Here is a 24,322-nt window from a genome sequence, read left to right on the forward strand (position 1 = left end):
AGTTGCAAACCAAGAAATCCAAATCCCGAGAAATGTCCCCGCTGTCTCTCCAAGGGTGGAGAGCCAGAAAAGAGGGCCCCGGGGTCTCCCCAGGGAAGATGGGAGGGGGGAGGATGCAAATCTCTCCAGTTACAAAGGCAGTCAGGCTCAGGTGTCTAAAAGGGAATTTGGCCACAGACACTCTTTCTGTCTCCCCTTGCCTGCCACCCAGAGGGGTCTGTGCCACAGCCTTGACAGCTGGCTTCCTGCGAGTTATGGCTCTAACAGTAATGGGTGGCTTCCTTAAGACAAAAGCCACAGAACAACTGGCTGCCTCTGAACTATTGCTCCCCAGCTCCACATGCTTTTTAACAGGCAAGGCCTGAGCACTGAATGGCTGGTAAAAGAGGCAGATGTCCTCCTCCCCAGGCAGCTGTTTAAGGGCTGTCAACCCTTTTGTTAGCCCTTCCTAGGGCAACCCTAAAAGGCAACCGTCTGACCATTTCATCTGCCTCAAGGCTGCAAATATGTAAAAGGCACATTTGTTCCTGGTTTTGACTTCAAGTTGATTCTAAGAAGCCACTGGGGAAGGGCGTTGGGAGGGGAGGCTGGTTTTGTTTGAGGTGTTTAGGTTTTTGTTTAAACTGTGACCCTCATCACTGCCTGTAGAAATGTGTTGACCTACCAGTTGGGAAGGCTGGAGGTTGGGCAGTCCCAGGATCAGAGCAGAGATGGGGTGAGGTTTACATGACAAATAAACTGAAGAGGAAACATGGAGAATCTTACGGGACAAAACATAATGAACTTTTGGGACCTAAGCCCTAGATTGTTTTTATAAAAAGACTTGGCTGCTGTGGTCTCAAAGAAAAAAAAAATCAAAGGCAATGAAAAACATGATCTTAATCGGTAGGAAAAAACATAGGTTAGAAGGTTCATAGTCACCCTGAATCTAGCCTGCCTGGGAATTTTGACTGCATCAATGGCTTGGGTTGGGGTCCCCTTGGGAAAACAGAAAACAATAGCTTCTTTTCCGTGTTTTCTTTTTGCTTTGCGGTTGGATTTAGAGGTGGTGCTGCAGGGAGGCCCTGGCCACCGATGTCCTCATCTCCCAGTAAATAAAGCAGCCTTGCTGGCTTGTACAGCAGCACTCTGTGGTGGGAGAGCAGTTTGTTGGTAGACTGGGGGTGGAAGCCCACCTACTAGCTGTGTTATTGGGCAAGTTCCCTCATCTATTTTCTATCTGGAATGATAATACCACCCATCTCAGACCTCTGTGAAACTCGTGCGTAACTACACACTGTTTGAGCACAGTGGGCGTTAAAAAAATATTAGTTCTTTTCTCAGGTTGAGAAGGCTCTAATGCTCCAAAGTTATGAAGATGTACTAAAATCCTTCCCCACCATCTCAATCCTAGTCTTTTAGCAAAGCTCAATGCATACCGCCAGGGCACTGAGGAAGTAGATTCTAGACAGCTCCCCCATTCCAATACTATCGTGTGAGGTCCTTGATCTGTTACAATTACCAAAGTTGCCCATCAAGAGTTTGGACAGGCAGGGACAGGATGCCCATCAATAAGACAATAGATGTTTCCAGACTTTTGAAGGTCAAAATGTTTCCCACACTCTGGGTAGCTCCTCCAGTGGGATTGGTCCTCTGAAATACCTTCAAGCTGGGTCAGCTGATTTGCGCTGAAAGCAAATCAACAAGAATCCATGACTGTTCATTAAACCAATAGCAAAGCTAATTTAGGGGAGAGAATCCAATTCTCCAGATGACAGCTAAACAAGTTGTAGAAAATGGACAATTACAATTTATAAAGAAGAAAAGGGTTTCCTAAACTTTGAATTACTAGGTTGGCCTTTTCAAACGAATAGGCCCAAAAGCTACTGGGTGTATTTGTTAAGTGGTACATACATTTTATGCATTTTTCTGTTTGTATTTAGTATTTACCAATACAAAATGGAGGAACCTTAGTTTCCAAATAATAAACTTAAATTTAACCACATCTTTAAAACCATGTAATCTCATTTCTGGATGACCTCGTAAGAATTTTTAAAATGTACAAAGATACTCCATCCAGAACTGTTTATAATAGAAAACCTGGAAACCAACTAACTCATTGTTAGTCATGGACCAACTAGTTAAAGTGTAATACATACACACAATGGACTACTGCACAGACATTAAAAATAATGTAGATCTAAAGAAAAAAAAATAATGTAGATCTGTACCTGTTGACAACTAAGATGACCCACTACTTCCTACTGGATGAGAAAAGCTTGTTACAGAAGATCATGTGCAATATGATCCCATTTGGTATAGTATAGTATAGCAGTTGTCAAACTTTCTGGTCTTGGAGGTCCTTTACACTAAGAAATTATTGAGGATACCTATGGATATCACCTATTGTACTTGAAAATAAAACTAAGCCTGCCTCTCAATTTTGCTGTGAACTTAAAATTGCTCTTAAAAAAATTAAATATTTAAAGAAAACTCCTAAGGGGAATGCCTGGGTGGCTCAGCGGTTGGGCATCTCCCTTCGACTCAGGGCTTGATCCCAGGGTCCTGGGACTGAGTCACACACTGGGCTCCTTGCAGGGAGCCTGCTTCTCCCTCTGCCTATGTCTCTGTGTCTCTCATGAATAAATAAATAAATAATCTTAAAAAAACAACTCCTAAGGAATTGGGAAGAAATGTTTATTTTAAGATAACACATTACATATTAACAAAATAATATATTTTATGAAATACAACCATATTTCCCCAAAAAACTTAGCAAGAAGACGGCACTGATTTACATTTAATGTCTGGTTCAAAAGATGACAGGTAGATTAGCTTCTGCATTATAACAAGTATATTAGTTTGTTAGGATTGCCAAAACAAAATACCACAAACTGGGTGGCTTCAACAACAGGAATTTATTTTCTCAGAGTCCTGGAGACTAGAAGTCCAAGATTAAGGTGTTGCTATGTTTTGCTTCTTCTGAGGCCCTTCTTCCTGGCTTGCAGATGGCTGCCTTCTTGCTGTGTCATACATGGTCATTCCTCTATGCACACACGTTTCTGATGGACTTTTCCTTTGGTTGTCAAGCAATCCTTCATGAAGTATCTTCCTTTCTAGTTCTTTACTAACTGGACATTTCACCACACCACCGTTGATGTCATGAAGGTAGCAGCCAGGCACACTGCAGCCCACGGATCAGGGCAGAGGCAGAAGGCACTATCTCAATCTGGGTCTCTCTGTCCTGGATGGTCAGTTTCACTGTAATCCTCAGGCCCCTCCAGTCACTGGTTGCCTTGGTGATGTCATCACCAACCTTTTTTGAAGACAGACTCAGAGAAGGCCGATCTTGGAGGCCAGGGGTCTAATGTGTCCGTATTTCCTCTTCTCATAAAGACATCAGTCAGATTGGAATGGGACCTACCCCAAAGGCCTTGTCCTCTATTTTTTACTTAATCACCTGTTTAAAGGCCCTGTCTCCAAACACAACCACATTTTGAGGTACTGGGGGGTTAGGGCTTCCTAGGGATATAATGCAGCCCATAAACAGCTGATAAAAATAGCTAGTAAGAGCATAGTAGAAATACTGAGAGCGAATGGAGTCTAAAAACATATTACTTATCATGGAAAGCTGCCAACTTACAAAATTCTAGAAAACAAAAAAATATACAAGCACATATTCCATTAACCATCAAAGTGATGATGTCACCATGTCGCATAGCCTCTGGAAAACTCTAAAGTACACGCACGAGAGAATGAGAATGAAAAAAGCAAATAATACCTTTGTATTTTTAAGAAAACAATCTGGACCTCACACACAGCTCTAAAAGGCTCTCAGGGATTCCCAGGGGTCCACAGGCCACATTTTAAGAACTGGTGGTAGAGACTGTTATGACCTCAGGCAAATCTCCTAACCTTGTTAAGCCTCAATTTATAAAATGAGGGTAACGATAATACCAACTTAAGTGGGCTGTTGTAAAAATTAATGAGTAAATACTCGGGACACCTAGGTAGTTCAGCTGGTAAGCCTCTGCCTTTGGCTCAGGTCATGATCTCAGGGTCCTGGGATTGAGCCCTGTGTCCAGCTCCCCATTCAGCTAGGGTGGGGGGTGGTCTGCTTGAGATTCTCTCTCTTCCTCTGCCCCATCCCCCCACTTGCACTCTTTCTCAAATAAATGAAATATTTTTTAAAAAATGAGTTAATACATAAAAGACAAATGTGAGCATTCTGCAAATAATAGCTGTAATTTGTGAAACATTTAACAATATAATATGATTTGTGCTTAAATGCATAGAGTGTAGTAACCTCTGGATGATGAAATTTGTTTTTATTTTTTATTTTATTTTATTTTTAGATTTTATTTATTTATTCATGAGACACACAGAGAGAGAGGCAGGCAGAGGGAGAAGCAGGCTCCCCCCAGGGAGCCCGATGTGGGACTTGATCCCAGGACTCCGGGATCATGCCCTGAACTGAAGGCAGACGCCCAACTGCTGAGCCACCCAGGTGCCCTGAAATTTGTTTTTAAATCAACATTTAAACTGAAGTATAAAATACACATAGAAAAGAGCATAAAGCATAAAGAGTAGCTGGATGACTCGCCACAAAGTGAATGTATTTGATCTTTTGTTTAAAAGTACATTTTATTAACAACAAAAAAGTTATTAATAAAAACAGCCCCAAGGGCAGGCCTTTTGCTGGCCTGCAGCATCCTGGGGTATCTGTGTTCCCTGCAGGCATCAAGGGAGAATCTGAGAGGTGTTCCTCCACTCAATACACCCCTGGTGCTATTGGGTTCCCTTCAGCTTCAGGAACAGAGCACGGCACAAAAGTGAATCTGAACCAAGCTTTGGGTCTCTATGAAGCTGAATTCTCATCAATGTAAATTCTGGAGCTCACTTAAAAATAACCACCATAAGAAATGTTGTTTATCATGTTTCTACCATGGATATGGAGTTTGTCCAGAGCTAATTCATTGTATCTCCTCCAAGAAAATCAAGATTATTCTCCCATGATAAAGTTCTTATATAACAACACAGATCTTGTGTGGTAACTGCAGGAGAGATCATTTTCCTTCCTCCTCCCTGAGGAGCTGATGTGAAGCCAGTCAAACACTGGCTGGAGTGATGTGAGCTGCCATTTAACTTTATTCCAGCACAGAATGAATTGCTAAGTGATAATATTAAAGGAGATTTGATTATAAACACAATAGCAAATTTTCCAACATGTACCCCATACGGTTTGGTGAGAGGCGATCTTGAATCTTGGAAAATTCTCACAAATTTCTACAACTTACAAGATTCTAGGAAACACAAAAATACACAAGTATATGTTCCATTAACCACTGGAGTGAAGATGTCACTATGTCATGTAGCCTCTGGAAAAAGCCACTGCAGAGTTGTGAGAGGAGAGTAAGAAAGGTAACTTACTCGTGAAAAATTACTTAATACAATAGGAGGCGCCTGGGTGGCTCAGTCAGTTAAACATCTCCCTTTGGCTCAGGTCATGATCCCAGGATCCTGGGATGGAGCCCCCACACCAGGCTCCCTGCTTGGTGGAGAGTCACCTCTCTCTCTCCCTGTGTCCCTCCCCCTGCGCCCCTCCCCCTGCTAGTACTTTCTCTCTCAAATAAATAAATAAAATCTTAAAAAAAATACAATAGGTCCTTAAATGCACAGGTATTTCTAAATTTTAAATAATCAAATCTCCAATTCTATTAAGAATTTAGGATTTGGAGGCACCTGGCTGGCTCGGTTGGCAGAGCATGCGCCTCTTGATCTCGGGGTTGTGAGTTCAGGCCCCACGTTGGGTGTAAAGATTACTTTAAAATAAAAAAAATTAAAAAAATTAAAAAAATAAATTAAAAAAAAGATTACTTTAAAAAATAAAATGTTTATATATTTATATAAAAAAAGAATTAAGGATTTGATATACAAAGTTACACTTTTCCAAAGATAAAACTTAAAAAAAATTTACCAGAAATACAGGTCATAAATCTCTGACATCCAAAATAAAACATCTTTACTTCCTGTCAAGCCTGCTGAGGAAGCAGGTGTCGGAAAGCAGCCAGTAAGAAAGAAAGTGCCGGGATGAGATGAGGTCACTGAGCTCTGCTATCAGCTGCACTATCCAGTATGATCCCTTGGAGCATTCACTCCCACGTGCCATCTAACCACTGACAGTAAACAAGGTAAAATCTCAACTTAAATCAAAAAAAAAAAAAAAAAAAAGAATGTTACTAGTAGGAAATTTCTGGGGGGAAAAAAACCAACCCTGCAGGCACTAATATGTAAGTTCTGGATGAATGATACATCTACAGGGGATAAGTGATGGCAACACTATATTCCAACACACCCAGACTTAGGGGGTCAAGCTAACACTGTATGATAATACTAAAAGAAAAACACAGTTACTGTGGAAATTCGTTTATTCAAAAGTGATCTGTACAGTCACACTGATAAACAAATCTGAGTGTGATACATAGCCCTTACTATGTAGTGGCATTAACACATAGGGTTCAGAATCAGACTTTTCAAACAGAAAGAAAGAATCAAAACAAGAGTAAGGAATGGAGAGAAGAGAAAAGAGGGGACATGGAGGGAGAGGGACGTGATTAGGAGGAGATGCATGTACGAGCATCACATGCTCTGCTGGAGTTCCCCAGCAGAGCATGTGATGGGACTGATGGGTTAGGCAAAGCTGTGCTGGGAGCCCTCTCTGTCTGCTGGTCTGTGGCAAGGAGGGAGGAACTTCTGCAGCTGACTGACCCTGTCCCAGGGAACTCTGCATCGTCCTGCTGATCTCCTCACTGTCTCTACTGCTACTGCCCTGAGAAGTAAATATAAAAGCACTATGATACTGTAACTCCATTAGTGGCCTGGAAAGAAGAAAGAGGACAGACCAAAGCAAAAGATAAAAACTTTATTTTGCCAAAGATAAAATTCTGAGTAGTAAGGGAACTGAAAGCAGGATCACAAAGAGATACCTGTTCACCCATGTTCATAGAGCACTATTCACAACAGCCAAGAGGTCAAGAAACCCACTGTGCACTGGTGACAGAGTGGATAAACAAAACGTGGTATACAAATACAATGGAATATTCTTTGGCCTTTTTTAAAGGAAGGAAATTCTGAGAAGTGCTACATCATAGATGAACCTTGAGAATATTATGCAAAGTGAAAGAGGCCAGTCACAAAAAGACAAATATTTGGGCAGCCCGGGTGGCTCAGCGGTTTAGCGCCACCTTCAGCCCAGGGCCTGATCCTGGGGTCCTGGGATCGAGTCCTGCGTTGGGCTCCCTGCATGGAGCCTGCTTCTCCCTCTGCCTCTCTCTCTCTCTCTCATGAATAAATAAAATCCTTTTTTAAAAAAAAGATGGCAAACCTTATGTCATGTGTTTTTTACCACAATAAAAAAGAATGGGTAGTGATTCAAAGTTAAGGTACAGGGGCATCTGGATGGCCCAACTGGTTGAGCATCTGCCTTCAGCTCAGGTCATGATCCCAGAATCGTGGTACTGAGTCCTGAATCGGGCTCCCTATTTAGTGGGGAATCTGCTTCCCCTACTCCCTCTGCCTGCCGCCTGCCCCCCTTACTCGTGTACTCTCTCACATGCACACTCACTCTCAAATTAGAAAAATCTTAAAAAAAAAAAAAAAAGTTAAGGTACAGGGGCGCCTGGGTAGTTCAGTGGGTTAAGTGTCTGACTTTTGATTTCAGCTCAGGTCATGATCTCAGGGTCATGAGATCAGGCTCTGTGCTCAGCGTGGAGTCTGCTCGGGAATCCCTTTCTCCCTCTGCCCCTCCTCCTGCTCTTTCTCTCTCTAAAATAAATAAAATCTGGGGCACCTGGGTTGCTCAATCAGTTAAGTGTCTGCCTTTGGCTTCGATTATGATCCCAGGGTCCTAGAATAGAGCCCCACATTGGGCTCTCTGCTCAGCATGGAGTCTGCTTCTTCCTCTACCTCTGCCTGCTTCTCCCCTCACTTGGGCTCTCCTGCTCTCTCTGTCAAATAAATAAATAAATAAAATCTTAAAAAAAAAAAAGGCATAAAGGGAAGCAAAAATCAAACCTAAAAACTGTAGACATTTGATTTAGGTGGAGAGTAACAAAACCAAGTCTTTAATTCTCTTTTAAAGTATTAATATGAAAGAGTTTAATGGCTGGAGCAAAATCATTGGTGTATGAGAGAATGTGAATCTCTGCTCCCATGAGCTTGAGACATACATGTCCAGAGAGGAACTTCAGAAAGAAAGGTAGATCCTACGAAAAATGAACACGCAAGAGTTACACAACCACCATGTACCTCCAACCATCTTGGCTGGCAGACAGTTTGATGACTGTGGACAACCATTAGAGACCATGGTGTGTATGGGGAACCACCCAGGAAAGTCACCATCCGAATTTCTCCATCCGTTCTCAGTAATTAAAACAAAGGTACTTTCCCTCGGCACCTTGTGAGGATGTTCAATTTATAGTGTTTCCCAAGATCCACCTCAGGAGAAGTCAATTTGCCCACAGGAGGCGTAGTTCCCAAAGCTGTCTACTGTAAACCTCTGGGAGATGTGAATTGAATTGAGCTTCAGGGTACCAAAGTAGAAGTTCTCAAACAGCTGAAAAGAAAGAATACAAACCCAGAATGAATATCCAAAGGAAATTATAGATGAAAATAACAACAGATTCTCTTGTAAAAACACTACAACAATCCCAACAAACCTCTCGTGCTTTTTCTTTTCAGTATTTATTCTGAAAAATGATCCTGGAGAGAAGGGACGAGAGTGGGAGTGAGAAGAGAACAGCAGCTCTCTCTCTGGTGAATTTTAAAGCCTCCTCTGATAAAAAGCACTACAGAAAAAGGGCTGAAAAGTCAATTCTTTCAGAATTTATCTACTAAGCCGATGTGACCAAGCACTTGCATAAAACATCCTGGGGCCGCACTCTGACTGACAGCACCTCACCCACCATGCTTGAGGACTTTCAGTTCCTGAGTCTATCCTCTCATTTCGTTACAGCCAGGATAAGATGTGATACAGTACACTGCTCCACCTAGTTATCAACATTTAGTAGAAACGGAGACTAAAATAAATAGAAGATAAGGCTCCTCACCCACCAGTGATTCTGACAACCCCTCAAGGAATATAGAACTCTTAGACATACCAAACAGCCTTCTACTGGATGATATCACACGTGCAAATGATAATATTTATCAAAAACCTTTTACTTGACTTGGATTGAAGCCAGCGTCCAAAAGTAAAGCATTTGCTCTTTACTTCAATTCTTTACTTTAAAAGCTTTCAAGTGAGTCAGAGGGAGGGACCTGTCCTTGTGATTAGCACATGTATACGGCAAAATCTAAAATGACATCAGAACTCATCCCAGAAAATTAACCATTTAGAAAACAGTGTCAAAGTGTAAAGGACTTACCTTTTTCTGTTAGGATGCAAGAGTTGCCACTTCTTAAAATGTCAGTAAAATCCCAAGAAAGCCTTTCAACACATATACCCAACAATGCTTGGGTAGAACGTTAAGGTGGGACCTTGGCACATAAGCCAGTGACTGTCTCTTCACTTATTTTTATACAACCTCCACAGCCATGGACTTCAGCCACTGTCGCCTTTCCTCTTCCTGCAATTAGTGGCCTAGCAAAATGACTGGGGTTCATTAAGGCTAACTTTATAAAGCCTAGTAAATATTGATTCTTCAACATGACATCAACTTGACCCCAAAGAGATCTATTTAGAGGTTGTAGGCTGCATTGTCTTGTCTTTCAGAAAGGTGATCAGCTCTTGCCTGCATTGATTTACACAATTAACTTCTCTTCCTGGCTTTGGCAGCCTGTTCAAACCATATCCATCCCTTTGTGTAAAAAAATACAGCCAAAATGGTTATCTGCTAATCCCTTTGCTGAACCTTAATTTGAAGTGAAAGCCACGTCAACAAGACTGGCAGATTTATAGCTTTGCAAACTGAAGTCTTCCAGGTACAAAAAAGAGCACCAAAGGGACAATAAAAGACTAAAACTAAACTAAAAGGGAACTCATAATACTTTCAACAAGTTACTTTTTCAGGATTAGCGGCTTTTGGGTCCTCTACCTTCTATTCCCTTTGCCCCTGTTTCCAAGTGATGGAGCCACACCTAGGAGTGGGCAGTGATCAGCCTCTGACTTCACTTTGCCTTTTGTGGATAACCTCTGGATGGCATGATTTGCCAGGGAGATCCTCGTGCTTCAGCTTTGAAGTAAATAGTAAATATGGTGGTAAGAGCAGCCTGGGAAAGAGTACTGAACTCAGTCTACATTCACACCCAGCACACAGGAGCTGCGTGACTGTGCGTAGATCACGCTGCCCACTGTACAAGATCAAGAGTGGCAAAGATCCGGTAAGATGAACAAGTCAAAGTAAACTGTAAGGCGCAACTAAAAAATTAAGTATTCCCTATGATGTTTTTGGTATCTCTCTGTTCTCATTAACCCTGAGCTTATTTTATCTTTCTGTATTGCTGTCTTCTTTCATACCTTTGATAATGTCACAAATGGATTTCTTACCCAGAAGTCACTAGTGCAGTGGTGATCTTCCTTCCTATCTCCACGCTCTTACTCCCTCTGTATGCTGATAAGGATTTTGTAACAATTTTTCACAGTTCTTGTGTGGGTTAGGCCTTGTTATATATATCTTTAGTCTTAAGCCTTTCTTTCATTTCTATCAATTATTTCTAGTGACATTAAAATGTAAGGTCTAGGGATCCCTGGGTGGCGCAGCGGTTTGGCTCCTGCCTTTGGCCCAGGGCGCAATCCTGGAGACCCGGGATCGAATCCCACGTCAGGCTCCCGGTGCATGGAGCCTGCTTCTCCCTCTGCCTGTGTCTCTGCCTCTCTCTCTCTCTCTCTGTATGTGACTATCATAAATAAATAAAAATTAAAAAAAAAAAGTAAGGTCTATTGAGGAAGGATCTTTTATGTCATTCACAGCTGAATACTACCATACGCTAGAACCATACCTAGTAGACTGTGTGTATGATCAATAAATATTTGCTGGAGAGAATGACAACAAAAACTAATGACAACAAAAGCTAATGTACATGTGTGTATATCTTATGTGAAAAGAGAAAGCTATGACATAGCCTTGTTCAGGCTGGATTTAAAGGTCACCACCTAGAAGTCCTTGAACAGGACTCACCAAAATTATATTACCTCTAATCATATCTCAACTGTAGCTAGTTGTCAGGAAAGAATTTGTGGTTAGTAATGGAAATTTCACATACTCCTTTTAAATGTCTGTTTCTTATTTGTCAAAGCCTAGACCCCTTTCTTAGCTCCAATTTCTAATCTGGAATGTCACTGAGCACCTGATGTGATGCATTTTCAGGCAAAGGCATACGATGTGGTTCTGTCTCTCGAGTGCTTATCATCTACTTAGGGAGACCGGGTACGAATCACAAGAGAAGAACATCGATGACATGGGTGTGTTCACCTTGTAAAAAGTTACTGATTTACTTTGTGATCTGTGCATTTCTGGATTATGTTCTACTTCAGTGAAAAAGTTTACCTAAAACAACATAGGTGGCAAAGATTAAACATGAAAAGGTCCAGACAACCAATAAATGCAGCGAGGTACAAAGAAAACAATGGGCACTGAGGACTCGGCACCAAGGACAGCCATCTGGATGGAGGAAATGGGAGCTGAGCAGGACAGCATGAAGGCAGAAATGGGCATGGTGAACCAGGCCAAGCAGACCGGGGTAGGTGTTTAGAAGGTCCCTAAAGAGTCACAGTGAGAAAGACTAAGGCTAGAGACGTAAGAACAGTGAATCACATGAAGGGACCCTGAGGGTTGGGTTCAGAAGTCAGACTCCATTCTAGATGGTAGGCAACCACTGAAGGTTTCTGAGCAGGTGGGTGGCCCAACATGAAAACCCTGTTTTAGGGAAACTGATATTGGTATGGTATGGTATACTGTGGCGCTTAGTGGAGTGAAAGAGAAAGTAAGGGAAACCAGGGCAGCAGTTCAGTCTGATATTGCGTGTCTTTTTAACTAAAATAGTATTTGTAGGCCTGGAATGATTGGAGCAGATGTGAAATACTCTGAATGAAACCCAGAAAACACTCCATGACTTTGTGAGTGTGAGGGAACCAGGAAAAGAGAAAATCATGGGTGACAGGATAAATATGAAGGTACCGCTGAGTAACAACATTTCTTTGGCGATATGTGTCCCAAGCCCCTCTCCAACCTCGAGTTTTCCTGTTTTGATCTGAATATATGCATTCATGGCATGGAATATGTAGCACAGTTAAGTGATAGAATACCACCATAAAAAGCCTTATGACAATTCTTTTTTTTTGAGTAGTTCTCTATGTATTAGAGAAATGAACCCTGGTCTATGTTATGAATTGCAAATATAGCCCCCACTACCACCCCACCCCGTTTGTTATTCGACTTTGCTTGCTGTGGTTTTTGCCAGTCAATTTAAACTTTTTATGAACTCAAATGTATTGTTAACGAGATTTTTAACACAGTTACTAATGCCAATAGTATTAAATATATATTGAAAGATCATAATGAATGATACAAATATAAGTATTGACAACAATGCTAATAAAATAAATACTGTTACTGGCCAACTTACTGGGCAAGCATGTGTGCCAGGCACTAGGCTGTGGGCTACACCTGACTATGTGACTGTATCCTCAAAACCCCAAGAAGCAGATACTAATTATTAATTTCTATTTCACAGGTGAACCTGAAATTTAAAAGGCTTAAGTGACTTGCCCATAGGTACACAGCAAATACATAGCAAATAAAGGGTATGAAATAAAGCTGGAAAAGAAAAAAAGAAAGTGGAGATTTAAACCCGGGCAGCCTAACTGGATGGGCTGGTGAACTCCGGCACCCCCCGTCCCCTTCCTGGGCAGTGCCTTCCAACATCTCTGCTTAAGCCACAGTGGGGGTGCTCTACCCAACAACTCGAGATTGAAACAAACACAGTCTTCCACTGGTTACTCCTACTTTCACTGCCACCTCTTCTTGAGGACCTGGTGTAAGAACTGGAAGGCTGGAAGAATTTTACTTGAATTCTGGTTGAAAATGAGCACGAGGGAGTTCTATTTAATTAAGTACCTGAAAGGGGAAAGAGGAAAAATCTTAAACTATAAAAAGGAAAAAGAAACTCGGTTGCTCTAGCTTAAAGTAGTTCATGAAGAGCAAAGTGGTCTATTGTTTGGGAAATAAAAGACTTAACAGGAAAATTTTAAATTAAGAAAGAATCACACCAAGGCATTTAAATCATGCTGTTTTTTTTTCTCTTCATTGTTGTTTTAGAACAATTCCCTTGGGAATTCTGAAACCTAAACCATTCTTTTTCTTCCACAAACATTCTTTTTCTTTCTTTCTTTTCTTTCTTTTTCTTTTTTTCTTTTTCTTTCTTTCTTTCTTTCTTTCTTTCTTTCTTTCTTTCTTTTTCTTTCTCTCTCTCTTCTCTCTCTCACACACACACACACACACATACACACACACACAGCCCTGTTGTGCTGGAAGCCAGCATTTTTTTTAAAAGCCTGCTACAAAGGAACATAACAATGAACAGCTCACAAAACCACAAATATTTGATAAGGAAATAAAATTAGGATTTAAGACTTCAAATATTTGGGATACTACTTATAAGCAGTAAGTACCAATTTGAACAATCTAAAAATTTTAAATCTAAGTAGGCACAGATATGACATTTGAAAGTTGCTGTGCACACAGCTGCTATCTTTTGTTGAATACTCCTAGTATCTTTAGAAAATAGAACAAACTTTCCCTTTGACCAAGTAAAGAGAGAAATGTGGACCATCAAGATGAAAGGTCTGGATCTGTTAAAAATAAAAACAGGCCCCAAATGGAGTCACCTGTGCTAAGCCCCACATCAGCAAACCAAGATTTAATATCTAACCTGACTGCAGTTTCAGCCTCTCCCAGGAATGTGACCTTTCACTAGTCAATCTGGAATTCCCTGGTCGGTAATGGTGGGGTCATCTGCCTGAGAGACCCCTGCCCTCCCCTAAAGGAAGGTGACTTTGCCTGAAACAAACCACTTCTTGTTGGAAACTTCCTTTTTCCACCCCCCTTCTTCCAATAAAAGCCTTTCATTTTATACAGCTCCTTGGAGTTCCTTTCTATCTGCTAAAATGGGATGCTGCTGGATTCACGAATCATTAAATAAACTGAATCAGATCTTCAAATTAACTCAGATGAATTTCGTTGTTTTTTTTTTTTTTTTTTTTTTTTAAACAGGTCGAAACCAAGGCTTCCCTGACAGAGACGTGCAAGATAAAATCCAACCATCCTGCTGTCCCCTGTTCACATGACCTGTGAAGCCTATCATTTCTTAGCTTGTACATGTTTGTTTCCTAGGGAGAACACAATGGGAATTATTGATTTCTAGTAATGTTGTGGTATACACTGAAAGAAAACAGTGAGATGGAAGGGCTGATTGTGGTCATTTTTCCTTGCATTCATTTCAGACCTTCCTCCCAGGCCCTATGACACAACTACCAAAGACCAGAAAGAACTCCACATGTAACAAAGATGATACAAAAAATCTCAGACAGAAGTGGGATGAGGGTGGAGAGGAGCCTTCTCGCATCTGTGACCTCAAGCCACAAAATGGAATGAATGGCCAATCCTCAATAGCATAATGGCACACCTGTTGGGGATCTCTGCCCATGCGGCTTCCCAAAGGAGGCTTGTTCTCTTTCTTCCATCTTAGACAAAGTAGTGGCCCCTCTCTCCAAAGACCTCTCCTTTACAGAAATCTAATTCTCGTACTGGGAGGCCTCAGTGAACTATTTGCTGTCTAACACACCTTCACTAGGAGGAAATTCATTTCAAAGTCCAAAATAAGGATCCAAATATCTAATTCCTATGAAATGTATAATCATTCCTGGCATATGTGAGTTAAACTAACCCTTAAAACATAAAGTGATACAACTGAAAATAAATACTGGTGTTCAATTAATGCAAGTATTTGGCAAGATGTACTGGGTCCCATTTCTCCAGAAGAAGGGATGCTTTCTATTGTTTTCATATATGGGACTCAGACTTTTGAAACCCAAAGTAAACAGGAGTATCAAGTGCATGATACTTTTGAGGGTTTCTTAGTTTTTCTTCTATAATCTGTTTTACCAAGTTCTATTTCTTATAATTACTGCCCCCCCCCACTATAGATAAAAGTAACAGTAATAACACTATTTTGTACTTAATAACAATGCTTACCCACCAATCTCCCTACCAGGGATGGGGATGAATGGAAGATAGTCTGACAAAGCACTCAGAGCTCTGTAGGAAGGCATTCCCAGCATGAAGCCTTGCTGTGATTAAATAACACCTTTCCTCTAAGGATCTAAAAGTATCTCACAAAACTCAGTAACCCTTCAAAAGATTGCTGTGATGTAAAACAGAGCTGAGCTTTATTATTTAAAAGAAAAGAACCAGATAGGCTAGGACCACTAACTTTGTGATATAAATTTAAGAGATCCCAGGGTCAGGCTCAGAACACAGGTCAGTGGAAGGCCAAATCCACAAGGCAGTGTGTTACGTGCATCACAATTTGAACAACAAATCTGTGCCGAAGAATGCCAAGAGGAGATGTTTCATTCTTGGGCCATGTGTATGCCATCAGTCTGCAAAGAAACTGTTCACGTGGTTCTGTGGCCAAGAATGAGAAACAAATAATGTGAAAAGCTATCATCACAGCCCTTGGGAGCACCTAACTGAAAAGCAAAACAAATAATGGTATACTTCAGAAGCATTCTTCATGAAATTGGCCTCCACACACAAGATGGAGACTTTAGGTAGTAGATAGAAAGTAATGGACACCAGACTACAAACATAACAGGTTTGAACAATATCACAGCTCTATGTATGTCACAGTACTAATCTCACTTACAGTTAGGATCACAGATAAGGGTTTTTTTTTTTTCCTACAAATAAGTTTTCTTTCAAAGTTTTGTTAAAACTCCCCTAGCCTAAAAGAAAAAAAATATTCTGAATTTCTGCCAAGGTACCACACAATTCAAGTTCTCAAGCCTTTCTGTACCTTCATTTTTCTTCTGGCTACATGCGACATTACTTCTGGAGAGTAAACGTGGGAGATAGGAATGAAGAAAGAAGGAAGGGCAGCCTGGGTGGCTCAGCGGTTTAGCGCCACCTTCAGCCCAGGGCCTGATCCTGGAGACCCCGGATTGAGTCCCATGTCAGGCTCCTTGCATGGAACCTGCTTCTCCTCTGCCTGTGTCTCTGCCTCTCTCTTTCTCTCTCTCATTCTCTCTCTCTCATGAATAAATAAATAAAATCGAAAGAAAGAAAGAAAGAAAGAAAGAAAGAAAGAAAGAAAGAAAGAAAGAAAGAAAGAAAGAAAGAGAAAGGGAAGGAAGGAAGGAAGGAAGGAAGGAAGGAAGGAAGGAAGGAAGGAAGGAAGGAAGGAAGGGAGGGAGGGAGGGAGGGAGGGAGGGAGGAAGGAAAATGGAGATCCAACAAGTTCAGGGGTCAAAAAAAGGCCTCCCATCCTTTTTTTTTTTTTTTTTAATTTTATTTATTTATTCATGAGAGACTCAGAGAGAGGAGCACAAACATAGGCAGAGGGAGAAGCAGGCTCCCTGCAAGGAGCTCGATGCAGAACTCAATCCCAAGACTCCGAGATCACCACCTGAGCCAAAAGCAGACACTCAACCACTGAGCCACCCAGGTGGCTCCCATCTACTTCTAAGATATTCATAAAGACTGTACTTATATGGATTCTTTCTAAATACCACATAAGAACACCCTTGAACTTATTCATACTAAGGCATGTTTCTCTACATACAAACACACAACTTTGTCTGAAAACTAGAGATAGAAACTTCTATTGAGAGAGAGATCAAAATGGTACTTAGGGAAAACTAGACTTTAATGCTTTCCTGTCAACGACCACAAAGCCATTCTTTCCCCTGTTTCTCCATTTTTAAACAAGGAGGACACTTTACAAGCATATGCTGTGCTACAGCAAGATAAATTGTAAGATGGAATTTTGAGCTCTGATTATGATTGTCAGTTATGGGCTATAAGTACTAATGCATCATTATAGGAACCAAAAAGCAGAGTTTCCTATAAAGAAAAAAGGAAAAGAAAAAAAAAAAGAAAAAAGGAAAAGGTTGAGTAGGAACTCTGACAGTTTAGTCTGCAGTCCTCATCTGGTCTTGCAGAGCTGTAGTATTTTTAAAGACTGGAATAGGGACATTGCCGTCAGAATAAAGAAAGCCTACTTCAGAATAAAAGACAATGTGGCTGGTAGGTACTTACTATCCTAGAATCACCTTCAAATACAGCCCTAACTCTACCCAAGATGCCACTTTTAATCTGAAACCTCAAATTGCAGTGATCAAGTGGTGAGAGAGCCAATAATAATAGCTAATAATAGCCAATAAAAAGAGGACATAATGTACTTCCAGAAAGGCCTGGGGCACCATACATCCAAGGAGCAAGGTTAAGGCCAGACTGCGGGAGGAGTAGTCCCTGACGTCATCAGTTGCCTGCATCAGGAAAGCTGCAAAAGGCTGGAAATCAGTGAACCAGCTGCAGTTAGTTCTTCAACCCATCAGCATATCACTCCTGCTTTGTGCATCTCCATTAAAGGAGGACCAAAACTGTGCATGTCACCAGAGCAGAAGTCCCATTTCTAGCAGCTGAAATGGCACATGAACACGATGAGGCTCCTTATACGGAACGGGGACGTGAACATGACAGTCCTTCATTCATTCTGCTCTCCGAAACCACCTGCCTGTCTCAGCTGCAGTGAGCAAGAGGAACATAACAGCATGACCTAAGGAGGCGCCAGGCAGAAGCCAGACAAACAGCCAGGGAATAAAGGCTTCAAAACTTCCCTCAAATAATCACTCAGGGTTGCACTTTTGGATGTTTGGCCTGAGCCTCACTGCTGACATAAGGATTATCAAGTTTAGCTTAAGACTTTGCTGGTAAGGCCAAATGACCTATTAGAGAGTGAATTAAAACAGCTATATACAAACAGGATGCCAAGCAGTTCTGCTGAGCACCTCAATACTCAAAATGCCAAGGGACTTCCCCTCCCTGCAGAGCCGTTTAATTTTAAAGAGCAGCAAGAAAAAAATGTGGGGTTGAGGTAGGAGGAAGGAAGAGGCCAGAGGCCATGATGACAGGGCTGCTGAGCCTCCACTGAACCTCGGCACACAACCCATACAAGGCACACAACCCATACAACCGATGCTCTGCCCTGCTCCACGAAAGCACGCACGTAGAATTAGCATCAGAGATGGGCAGCTGGGAGTTCAGTTTGCTACAAAATTCATTCCAGAGAAAGCCTTGCCTCGGGGCATTGATATTACTGCTTTAGCAGGTCGAAACTGTCCCCTGGGGACTCCTGGCTAGAAGAGACTCTTCAATGCACCCAGTGGGTGACTTTTCAGAACTAATGTAGGTAATGTTTCTGCAGATAAATCCTTTCCTTCAGAAAGTCTCTTCGTGTTCATTCAAGTATGTCACCACTCTTTTAAATCTTCAGTTTGGTCACCTTCCCTCAGGTATTATTCATAATTGTCCCTTAAACACATGCAACAAAAGATGAGTGATCTTGTATTATATATTAGACAGGAAGTTCAAGTCAGCAGAAAGAAACCCCTGAAATGGAGCACTGGGGACAGGAGCAGAGCTGAGTCCTGCTTGGCCTGGCAGTCTCTCAGCCGAGTGGCTTGAGGGAGGCTAGGCATAAAGGGGCTGACTACTGTGCCAAGCAACACATTCAGAAAAAGAACAAAGTGAGACGGGAGGAGAACACAAGGTCACCGGGCTCAGCCCAGCTCCATTCTGACTTTTCCAACAGGAGGACAGCATCCAGAAGTTAAAGAGCAAATCAGATACTCATCAAAACATCAGACAACAGCAAGAGTACACATACACATAAATAACAATTGTCCAAGTAATAGCTAGGGTTGTGATGGCTCCCTGGGAGATGGGAGAGAGGCTGCCACATGTTATCTTGGATTTTCAATGAAGTCATCTTATACAGGGAGACGTGTGAGATACTATGTCCTGGGTCAGAACCCCAGTGAACCAGCAGCCCCAGTTGCACCACTGCAGCATTACATATTAAGACACACACCTGGTTGTCTATATTCATTTCAGATGGCCTCCTTCCATTTGCAAAGGGCTATAGGTCAATAAGCAAAGGCTTTAGAAGAGGGATACGCTTATCACAACCCCACCCCTCCCACACCTCAGGAGTTACAAGAACAAGACGCCTACAATTTAAGAAAGTGGTATCCATGTTTTAACCTACAATTGAGAGACTGAACTCTGACAGGTGGTCTGGTTGACTTACATTCTGTGTTTTCACTTTTAATTTGTAACAATAATGTTCCCATTTGAACAGGAATTATAAAACTGTTTCATCAGTGGGATATAGGAAAGAGGACATTGTTTCTTAATTAGTCATCACCAACTTAATAGGTTTCCTGGCATTGTGGACTTCACTCTTGTTTCTGGTTTCTTTTTTTTTTTTTCACTCTTGATTCTTTGATCTCTTTGCACCAATGTCCTCTAATAACACTTAGACATTGTTGGCACCAAGTCTACCCAATCGAACACGGTTCCATTTGGTCTGGTCTCTAAACAACAGGCTGCTTTAAAGAAGACAGTGCTGTTACCAACTCTGGGTACAGATTTTATTCAGCTACTCGTTTGTCTACACTATAGTTAAAAACATACAGTGGAGTATATATACACTATGGGCTACTATTCGTCTTAAAAAGAAACAAAATCCTAACACATGCTACAACATTGATGAACCTTGAAAATATGTAGCTGAAATAAGCCAAAAAATAAAAGGGCAAAATATTGTATGATTCCATTCATATGAGATACCTACAACAGTCAAATTCATAGAGCCAGAAGCAGAATTTGGGCCGGGGGGTGGGGGGGCGGGTTTGCCAGGGGCTGAGGGGAGGAAAGAACGAGTAATTACTATTTAATGGGTGCAGAGTTTCAATTTGGGATGACAAAAACATTCTAGAGATGGGACAGTGGCAATGGGTGCACAACAATGTGAACTGCACTTACTGCCACTGAATTCTACACTTAAAATTGATTAAAATGGGAAATCTTATATATATTTTACCACAAAACACAATGGACCCCAAATGAACCATAACCCAACTCACTTCATTTGTGAACTATATACCAAATGATACGACTGGATCCCTAGAAATGACTGCATAAAAGAGATGAATATTTCCCACAATAGTAACAGGCACCCTGTTCAGAGTTCACAGGAATGTAATTAGAGGAACCAACGACAACAGTGTATTTGTTCTCCCTTCCCCAAATACATGGAAAATCTAGCTTAGTGTTTTATATGTAGTAGCTATTCAAGGAAATATTTATTTTCTTGATTTTTAAAAAAGATTATTTATTTATTTATTCATGAGAGACACAAAGAGAGGCAGAGACATAGGCAGAGGGAGAAACAAGCTCCTGATGGGGGAGCCTGATGTGGGATTCGATCCTAGGACCCCGAGATCACAACCTGAGCCAAAGGCAGACACCCAACCACTGACCCACTCAGGTACCCCCTGAAATATTTATTTTCTATTGTCAGTGTCTATGCCAAACCATGGCCTCTATCTTGTCATTGTGCAGGTTAGACCCTTCTAAATCCAGCATTCCCTGCCTGAGCCAAAACAACACATAGGAGTATTCCAGTACCACTGCGAAGACAAATAACCAATAAACGTAAATTCAAAATAGAGTGAAGAGAGGGGGAAAAAAACATCGTGTATGAACAGGCTAAAAGGAGGTGCATCATTCTAGAATGGATGTTGGCTGTCAACAATTAGCCAAGTGCTCATTTTCCAGTTTCATTTTAACAGTGGTTTCACCTCACTGACAGTCATGTCTCTGGTTGCCCTCATTAGTGTTTTAAGACTTCACTTTCCAGACAAAGTGACACATAAAACAAAGGCAGAGGAAAAGTTTTGGTAAAATACTGCTTAGATATGAATCTTCCTCCTGGCTCCCATCCTAATCCAATAGCCTAAAATAAGACCACATAAAACCAAACTGAAGCATTTCAAACTGCACTTTTCTTTTATCTCTGATGCTTGAAAAAACTGCCGAATCACCTGGCAAAAAAGTATTTCATGTCTTTTCATATACAATATTTCTATTACTAGCAAAACCTGTAAAAGCCCCTAATGCTTTCCTGCAATCTCCCATTTTCATGAGTTTTGTTTTTCAACTATGAAGAATGGAGGCAGAGCCATATTTTATCATGAATAGCAAAATAACAGTGGCCTTATTTTGGCAAGATGTCTTGTCCCAGGTTTGTTCTTAAGCTCCACATTTTTCTGACAGTCATGCTAATTATAAAATTTGCACAACTTTACAATTTATAATTAATTATAATTTATTATATGATATATATTACATGTTATATAATTTATAACAAATTATAAAATTTATTTATAAGAGCAGTGTTCTTTATTTTTCATTCAATAATTTTTATTAATATATTCTGTAATAAGGCATAAATGAAATGGCAAAAGAAATCATTGTTCATCTTTCAAGTTAATGAATGTATACCACAGAGAAAAATAAAATTAGTCTTGGATGTATTCTGAAATAAAAAGAAGTATAAATTCAAGTTCATTATGATCCATATCAGCTGAATCTTGCTATGCAGAGTACTAAAGTTACAATCAAATTTAATTGAAAAATGAACTTCACTTATTAATGGAGGATTCTGAGTTATGAGCTATAGGTATATTTAATTTGAGGCTGTCCTTTTCTTGAATTTAGTAAACTTGTTTTAAAAAAAGAAATAAAAGAAATAAGCAGGGGCACCTGAGTGGCTCAGTCAATTAAAAATCTGTCTTTGGGTCAGGTCATGATCCCAGGGTTCTGGGATGAGCTGTAGGAGACTCTCTGCTCAGTGGGGAGTCTGCTTCTCCCTCTCCCTTCCCCCAGCTCGTGCTCTTGGGCGCTTTCTCTGTCAAGATAAATAAATCTTTAAAAGTAAAATTAAAAAAGAAAGAAACATTTTCTAGAAAAGATTAAATAGAAATTTAAATTTAAATAGAAATTTCTATTAAGTAGAAATTCAATAGGATTGACTGTTAACTAAATTATTTATAACATAATTAGTATATATCTTGAGGGTCTATTAAATATGAGCATTACATCTAGTCTTAAAGTTGTGTTGGGTGAAGCAAAAGAAAATTAAACTAAACTCTAATCATTTAAGTGTCAGCAAACTTTTTCCATAAAGGCAAGGTGTTCATATGGTGTCTGTCACAGCTCCTCAACTCTGGCATTGTAGCACTAAAGCAGTCAGTGCATAAACAAATGAGGGTGGCCATGTTCCAATAAAACATTATTTATGGATGCTGGCCTTGAATTTTACATGATTTTTACATGTCCTAAAATATTACTCTTGATTTTTTTTCACGCATTAAAAAACATTCACAGTTGGAGGGCCACATGCAAAACATGTGGTAGGACATATCTGGCCCTCAGATGATAGTTTAACGGCCCCTGTTCTACGAGGTTACAATCTCTAGTATGGGGTGTAAAAAAAAATCTCCCCTATGGCAAAGAGAAAACCTTTTTCTTCTCCTCTTCCCAAATCTGATTTCTGTAAAAAATCAGTCAATCTGGAACAACAAAGTGCTTGAGAGGTACAAGAACATTGCCAAACACTGGGGAGCACATGACAGCTCTCTGCATAATCAAAGTGAGGAGAGGAGGGAAGAATGTTGTAACTGGGATGGGCCTTACTATTACAGAAGAGGTACTGTGTTTGAAGAAGGAGCAGAATTTGCACACAAGATTGCAGTCAAAGAAGCAGAGAGACAAGGATAAAACCCAAAAAGTAGCCCTACAAGGCAGTAAATTAAAAAAAGAAAAAAAATTCAGTGGCAGGGAAAAATCCAGGAGGTCCATTACCACTAGAACCAAGAGAAGGCCACATTTGAAGGAGAAAAGGGCTTCATATTGTCAGTGTGGTTACTGGGAAAAGGTAAAAGTAGGCCAAGGCCCTAAAACAGGGGCCCTGGTGATCCTTAACAAAGTGTTGTTTCAGTTCAACAACAGAGTGAGAGCCAGGTTTCAGGGAATTAGATAGGGAATAGTTTGAAAAGGATGACGGCAGAAGAATGGCTTTTTAGAGAAATGAACTCTTATTTCTTTATTAAAAAACAAAACAAAACAAAAAACAAGGGATGCCTGGGTGGCTCAGTGGTTGAGCGTCTGCCTTGAGCGCGGGGCATTGTCCCGCGGTCCCATGATGGAGTCCCACATCAGGCTCTCCTCGAGGAGTCTACTTCTCCCTTTGCCTGTGTCTCTGCCTCTCTCTGTGTGTCTCTCATGAATAAATAAATAAAATCTTAAAAACAAAAACAAAAGCATTCTACTGAAAGACGCTGCTACCTTCCTGGCAACTTACTCTGAAATTGAACACTTCTATTCAGAAAGTTGTTTCTTACATGACATTTTTATACCTTTTGAAATCAAATGGCCCGATGTGTGCAGTAAGATCAATCATTAACAAAAGCTGCATCCATCTTAAACATTGAAACAAAACACAGCCAAGACTTCAACAAACTCTTCTGGAAGATAGTTACTTAAAAAATAAAAACAAAAACAAAAAACAAATGGTCAGTTCCTATCTTCCTAAATGCATGCCTGTCTTTCCTTTTTTTTGACATTTGTATTTTGACAGTTTCAGACTTACGGTAAAGTTGTAAGAATAATAAAAAGAATTTCTGGATAACTTTCATCCTTCCTGTTTCTACCTCCTACTTTTTTTTTTTTTTTTTTTTTTTTTTACCTCCTACTTTAAGAAACAAATTCTTTAGCTGAATTTCTGATTTTGTTTTCTGGTTTTTGTAATGTAGTTATTGTCAACAAATTTTAGCCATTCAGTTTAAAAACTGTTGGGGCCTAAGCAGTTTTGTTAAATTGTCTGTGATGCAGTTACAACTTGCAGGAAAGAAAAACACAGTGTGAGCTCACTTCACTGAACTCCTGCTTGTTTGGGACTTATGTGGCTCTTTTATCAGTGAGGTGAGGTCTTTCATTAGCTCTGCCCTGTTCTCTCTCTCCTCTCCCTCTGGGACTCTGACTAAATGTGTAGGTTGGATCTCCACACTCTCCTATGTCTCCATGTTTCTCATCCTCTCAGCTCAAATTTTTACCTTTCTCTCTGCTCATGCAATGTTCTGGATAATTTCTTCTGACCTAACTTCCAGCCCACTACATCTCTTCAGCTATGTCTACTTTGCCGCTAAACGCATCCACTG

The 24,322-nt window shown here is 40.6% G+C and overlaps 1 protein-coding gene across 5 annotated transcripts in view; it reads right to left on the reverse strand.

Annotated features, from left to right (window-relative positions):
• The window catches only part of ASCC1 (activating signal cointegrator 1 complex subunit 1), a 105,433-nt gene that overhangs the window by 252 nt on the left and 80,859 nt on the right, over positions 1-24,322 (reverse strand). For 4 of the 5 annotated variants that reach the window (XM_072823502.1, XM_072823504.1, XM_072823500.1 and 1 more), the window contains one exon: positions 6,390-8,593. The exons of the other annotated variant lie outside the window; for it this stretch is intronic. In XM_072823502.1, coding sequence (XP_072679603.1) covers positions 8,477-8,593 — 117 coding nt within the window. In that variant the 3' untranslated portion in view covers positions 6,390-8,476. Of the gene's footprint in view, positions 1-6,389; positions 8,594-24,322 lie in introns of those variants that run through there. 5 annotated transcript variants of the gene reach the window in all.

The sequence above is a fragment of the Canis lupus genome, chromosome 4, assembly GCF_048164855.1.
Source record: "Canis lupus baileyi chromosome 4, mCanLup2.hap1, whole genome shotgun sequence".
NCBI lineage: Eukaryota > Metazoa > Chordata > Mammalia > Carnivora > Canidae > Canis > Canis lupus.